The sequence below is a fragment of the Talpa europaea genome, assembly GCF_964194135.1.
Source record: "Talpa europaea genome assembly, chromosome: 12".
Classification (NCBI taxonomy): Eukaryota; Metazoa; Chordata; class Mammalia; order Eulipotyphla; family Talpidae; genus Talpa; species Talpa europaea.
In genome coordinates, this window is record NC_140079.1 from 97,101,604 (window position 1) to 97,108,160 (window position 6,557).

Below are 6,557 nucleotides of genomic sequence, written 5' to 3' on the forward strand. Positions count from 1 at the left end.
TGTGCCTCACTGCTCCTCTTCCACAGGCCTGTTTGGTGTCTGGCTGGACCAGGGGCAACTCCTCATGTCCTTTTCTACCCACAGATGCCTCCCCAGGCGAGGAAAGAGGAAAAAAAAAAAAAATCCAGGTCTTGATTTTCCAAGATCCTGCTAAAAGTTGCTTATTTTTCATTGCACTTTTGCTTAGTCATTGACAAGTTTGAATTTCTTTCATCTTTAGCACGTCTCTCTTTCCGGTCTGTGAAGTCGACGCCTTGCCCGCCACGCCTTGTGAAAATGTTGGTGCTTCTGGCTTTCATCATCATCTTCCACATCACCTCTGCGGCGCTGCTTTTCGTCGCCACCATCGACAATGTAAGTTCCCTTTCCTTATGACCATGCCAGAAGCCCTGGAACGTAGTCAGTGGAAGCAGAAATAAGAACTCTCCCATGGTGGTTGCAATTTGGGCCTGTCCTCCCTACCAAGGCACGCCCATGTCCTCAGCCCAGACCTGAGGACTCTTGGCCTGAGAATGAGTGTTCGGAGCATGCCATGTTCAGATCTGGGTGGATGGAGTACTTGGTCCTCTTATCCCTGATTCCCTCAGAGCCTGGAATGATGCTTTGGCTGTGGGAAGTCCTTGAGGATACTGCTTACACTCAGCCCTCTTCTAGATCAATTTGTCAACCTTTGTATTATTGTCACTTTGGGCTAGATTGTTCTTTGTTTCAGAGACTGTCCTGTGCATTGTGGGATGCTTAGCAGCATACTTGGTTCTACCCACAGATGCCTGTAGCTCTCCCACCACTACAAGTGACAACCCAAATGTCTGAAGACATTGCCAAATATCTGGTAGGGGGTATAATCACTCTCGGCCAAGGACCACTGCCCTAGATCCCAAGGTGACCCATCCCAGGTGATGCTGCACCCCCTTCTTCCACATCACCTTACCAACAAGACCCTGGCCATGTCCCTTCCAGAAGAACTCATGCTTGGAACTTTCTAGACTCTTCCCATGAGAAATTTAACTATTTTCTTTATTATCTATCTCATAGCCATATGGCAGGAATGTATTTGATCAATTAACTATTTGCATGAATTAATAACCCTCTTAGCAGGAAATGAAGCTTTTTACCAGAGCTGCTCTGATGCCTACCTTCTGATCCAAAGGCCTGGCTCCAATCCTGATCGTTTAGGACTGTAGGAATCTTTAGAGGCAGAAAAACTTATAGAAAAACCAAAAAATGCATCATGGGCACAGCTACTAGCTCAGCCTACATGTACTCCTATGTGTGGACTGCTGTTGATTAATCATCATAATAATAAACAACAGGGACCATCCCAGCATCTGTCGCTTAGAGAGCTCCTATTCTGGCTAGGTCCTGTTATTTGCAGCATCTCATTTGGTCCTCACCTCAAGTCTCTGAGAAGGGGCTTCCCCTGGCACTGTTTTGTTGTTTTTTTTTTAAAGATTTATTTTATTTATACAAGAACTGGGGTATAGGCCAGATGGGTGGGAGGGTGAGAGAATTCACCAGAGACAGAGTGGGGAACAGAACAGGCAGACTGACAAAACATACTGCTGAGGGGAGCAGTGGGTGAGACAGGAGCGGTCTGCTGTGACTTGTGGGATTCTTGCCTGCTGGCTGGGATCGAACCCGCGCTGCAGAGGCTGTGAACAGCTTCACAGTGCAGCGCTCAGGGAGGCCCTGGCACTATTTTCTAGAGGAGGGAACTGAGCATCTGAGCAGCGACAGTGCCTGGTGGAGTTTACACTGCAGGAAGTGGCAGAACTGGGATCAGAACCACACCAGAGGTGCCTAACCCTGAATCTCTTAACAGGAGATGGGTGCAGTGATTGGGTTTGGCTCCCAGAACTTCTCAAAGAGCTGCCGCAAGAGGCCAGGGCAGGGATCACATGGACTGCTGTGGGTTAAAGCTTTTGGACCTGCCATTGTCCAAAGGGCCCACACCGTGAAATGAATGCTGCTGAGTGTTCTCTTAGAATTCCCTTTTTCTATTTTTTGGTGCCAGTTCTTTGGCAACCTACAAAGTTCCCAGACAGTGAATGGGATAGACAGGCATTAGGGTGAGAAAAGCTATCAGCCAGAGCTCCCTGGGTGTTTCTAGCATCATGGCACTTCCTGAAAGCATATGGATGGGCTTTATTACCAATTAGTGAGTCAGTCATATAGGATTCACTGAGGTTGGAGTTGTATGTGGCCTTGTAGTGGGAGCTGAGCAGATATTTGTTGACTGGGTGGATGGGGCGGGGGCAGGATGATTCCAGACTTTGGGTGGAAGGAAAGCCGTTTAGGATGGAGAGCAGCAGGAGCACAGAGAGTTCTGGAAGCATTTGGACAGGAGCCAGGAGAGTCCTCTCTAATCATTTGCTCTGTAACAGGTTCCCTTGCTAACTCCCTCTCCCAAGACCCCTATAGTTCTGTGGATTTCACTACAGCCTGCTCTTCCTACCACCAGCTGAGCCTCATCGCCTTGCCCCTGCCCCATAAGGACCCGGGTCACCGCTAAACTACCAGCAGGCCTGATAGCGCGTGGGACATGCTGACTCTCAGGCCCCACCCAGATCTGCTGGTTCGAGTCTGCATTTGAACCTGACTCCCCAGACACACGGATCACGCTGCAGATCGGGCCTCTCTGGTCTTTTCCAGCTGTGCCTCTCACCTGATCGGGAGTCCATCGGCATCATTAACGAGCAGCCCCTGCTTGCGTGTCGGTTTTGTGTTTCAGGCCTGGTGGGTTGGAGACCAGTTTTATGCGGATGTCTGGAGAGTGTGCTTCAATGGTAGCAACTGCACGGAGATCCACGACGGCATGCACGGTGAGCGGGAGCCTGCGGGGAGCCCCGAGTGAGCACAGACGCGCAGGAGAAGCTGAACCCTGTCCTCCCTCCGCCTCTCCCAAGTCTCCCAGGGGCCTGGCGGTGCAAAGTGCATGCTGCAGTGGGGGCTAGAGCCCGGAGGAGGCACCACACCCCCACACTGGGCCCCACTCTTCCCTGTTTCATGCCCAAAGAGAACTTCCATCCTCACCCTTCACCAGCTTCAGCTCCATCTGCATCTTTGCTCCTCTTTGCCCAAGCCTCGCCTCTAAGTAGGCTCAGCGACAGCCATGATGTCACTCACCCCATCTCAGCAGCCAGAGGCGGCAGGAACCCGACGGCTGGCTCCTTCATGAGCTGCCGACCTGCTGAGCTCGGGGCATCTGGACATCCTCAGCTGTAAACTGGGCGGAGTAGCTGCACCTGTCAGTCCTGCCTCTGTCCATGAGCTCACGTACACAGAAGGGCTTTGTAAAGACGGAAAATCCCGCCTAAAAATGTTAGCCGCTCTCCTCCATGGAGCAAATGGCCCTTTTCTGTGGTAGGAATGAGGGAAGAGGCACTTTGGGGTCCTGGTACTTCATAAAACATGAACACCCAGTTAAGTGATATCTGGGACAACCACTAACTTAGTGTAAGTAGGTCCCAGATTGTGTGTGTGTGTGTGTGTGTGTGTGTTTCTCTCGAGGTGATCCTAACGTGCTGCAGGAATGAGCCACGACTGTTGCTCTGGACATTTCATTCCTCACTCACGAACGCTGCTTCCTTCCAGTCATTTTCAGGGGAAATTGCAGAACAACAAACAAAATGGGGAAAGTTTATCCTTAGTGTTTTCCTTAATGCTGGGCACTGCCCCTCGCCCTCCTGGCTGCGTTCTGGGGATAACGTCCAGCCCGTACACAGAACTGCCTTTGGCCAGCGTCCTGTAAAGTCCCCGCTTGGATGAGTCCACTCCCGTTTCCTGCCTGGCCATCTGGGAGCTGTTGTCCCAGGAAGCCGAGGTCCATGCGGGCAGCTCCAGCCCTGTGCCTGCCTCTGGGGCACACCTCAGGGCCATGCGGCTGCGTCCTGCCCCCAGAGCGCCCTCCGTGCAGCGGGCTCCTTTCTCAGCCTTGGCCTCCCTGGCTCGCGTGCCCGCACTCCCTCAGACTGATCTGGACAGAACCTTCCTTTTCCTTTCCCTCAATAGCTCCCAAGACCAGCACATTCAGATCATCGGAGTCCCATGAGCCCCCAGTCCCTGAGCGCCCCTCGGGACAGGTCTTTCTAAAACACACAAAGGCCCCCAAAGCCGCATCTCCCCCTGTGGAACCAGAATCTTCCGGGTTGAAATCTGAGCATTTGTGTTCTGAAAAGCTCCCCCCTGCAAGCCCCAGCTGGGCGCAGTGACCCAGACCAGGAGGCGCAGAGCAGATGACCTCGTTTTCCAGATGAGGGTGTCGAGGATGGCCAGGTCGCGTGCTCCAGCGGGCACTAGAGGCAGGGTGTGTGGGGAAATGCCCCTCCTGTCCCCATGCTCCTGTTGTGCAGACCACAATGGTCGCCCCGCCATCCCACAGGGCGGCCGTCACTGTCACTGCACGCAGGGACCCAGGGCATCGGGACCTCAGTCTCTGCTCTTGCCTTTCCCAGGTTACACCACGCTGCAGGCGGTCCAGGCCACCATGATCCTGTCCACCATCCTCTGCTGCATCGCTTTCTTCATCTTTGTGCTCCAGCTCTTCCGCCTCAAACAGGGAGAGAGATTTGTTTTAACCTCCATCATCCAGCTCATGTCGTGTAAGTAAAGCCAGGAAGAGTGAGGGCCAGTGAGCACTGAAAGGCAAGGCTGGCTGCCCGGTGGAGACAGCCCCTTTAGCCTTCAGAGGCTGGATTTCACGAGGGGGTAGGGAGAGGCATCCTGAAACAGGACTCCTGGGCTGGGATCTGGAGGGTGAGTAGAGGTTGCAGTCAAGAGTGCTTGGGACAGAGGGGAGGGAACAGTGTGCCAGAGAGAGGGAACAGCACGGCTGGAGCCCTGTGATGGGAAACACTGGGAGCAGGCAGTGGGGCTGGAGCGTGAGACTGCGGGAGCATGGCCAGAGTGGCCACTGGGACTGGGCACCACAGGATCTTGTGAACCTTGTAGGATTCAGGCGTTTGTGCTGAGCTGGCAAAGAACCATCAGCAGGTTTGTCTGTGATGCTTTCACCTGAAAACAGCAGAGTTGAGTTGTTACAACCGAGGCCTTCCCTGGCCGGCAAAGCCACAACTGCTTGCTGCTGGGGTCTGACTAACCTGCCCCAGGACCACTTAGGACTTACCCTCTGGGCCAGGAGTGCAGCTGCCCAAACAGGCTCAGCCCAAGAAGGGGCAGCCAAGTGGCCACAGGGCAGGCAGCAGTGACCTGCTGCAGAATATGGGCTGTCAACTTCCAAGTAGACACTCAGCTACTAATAAAAGTCTAAGTTTAAATGAAAACATTGTCTGCAGCTCCGGCCGTAGCCCCTCAGGTGCCCGGTCGTGGGCCATGATTTATGGGGGTCCCACTCTCTTTCTCCCACAGGCCTGAGCGTCATGATCGCAGCTTCCATTTACACAGACCAGCGCGAGGACATTCACAGCCACAACCCTGGCCTCTACTACTACACGGAGGGCGGCAGCTACGGCTACTCCTTCATCCTCGCCTGGGTGGCCTTCGCCTTCACCTTCATCAGCGGCCTCATGTACCTGATACTGAGGAAGCGCAAATAGAACCCACTGAGCTTTCACTGCAGTACAGAATCCACATCCAGATAACCGTTTTGTATATAATCATGTTGTGTGTGTGTGGTTTTTCTAGCAAACATATTGTTTCCTTTAAAAGCCAAAAAAAAAAAAACCAAAAAAAAAAAAAAAAAAGGAGAAGCGTTTTTGCGTCCATGAGATCAGGCCAGCCCCCCCCAAGGCCGGCCTGCAGACCCCCCATCGCATCCGCACACCTCAGCCAGACCCAGCCGCGGCCCGGGAGGCTCGGACCCCAAATTGCTCAGCAGGAGTTTCTTAACCATGGGATGTGATGGGATGTGACTAGAAACTGGGAGAGCCGGGGGACACGTCCCCCAGGTTTGGGCCACCCAAGCACCCCTCGCCTGAGCTTCCCTTTCTGAGTCTCTCTGTGTCCGTGGTGGAAGGGGTGAGGTGGGTCCAGGTGAGGGATGAAACCTCAGGTGTTTGGCCAACTTGAGAATCAGGTGTAGCCACTGCCTGCATCCTGTTACCCCCAGACCACAGCCTGCCCCTGTGACGGCCTGGCTCCAGAGAGGCCCCCCTCAGATTTGCTGACAGTGCTGCTGGCCTTTGGGAATCTGATCTTTAACCTCAGGTCAGACTTAGGCTATTTGAAGGTGAAGAATCTTAACTCGTGAGCCCTTGAGCACCTTGCAAAGTGTGGGCGAGATGGGCCCCTCCCTAGACCCACAGAATCCGGCTTTGGTGGGGGCCTGGGGACATGCATTTCCATCGCTCCTTGGTAGGACTCGGGAGCTTTCAGGTAGAGGAGCACAGGCCCACTGGCGATGAGCGGGGCTGCCTCCTGTGTGCTAACGATCTTGTCATGTCAAGAGGGGGAGGTGGGTCTAGACCCCGCCGGAGGCCTGAACCTTGGCTTCCATCAGCCCTTGATTCTTCGCTGCCTCTTGCGCAGCTGCTCCCATCTGGACCACCCAGGCACCAGGCCCAGGCCATGCACCCTGAGAGCCAGACCCCCGGGGGTGA

At 54.0% G+C, this 6,557-nt stretch overlaps 1 protein-coding gene across 1 annotated transcript; it reads left to right on the top strand.

Moving 5' to 3' along the window:
* Nucleotides 1–276: 276 nt before the first annotated feature.
* EMP2 (epithelial membrane protein 2) lies at nt 277–6,314 on the top strand (the record flags this gene model as incomplete). The annotated part of the gene is made up of 4 exons (XM_084251583.1): nt 277–354; nt 2,732–2,822; nt 4,455–4,601; nt 5,368–6,314. The coding sequence occupies 4 exons, from the start codon at nt 277–279 to the stop codon at nt 5,553–5,555; spliced, it is 504 nt and encodes a 167-aa protein (XP_084107709.1). The 3' UTR covers nt 5,556–6,314.
* Nucleotides 6,315–6,557: the final 243 nt, after the last annotated feature.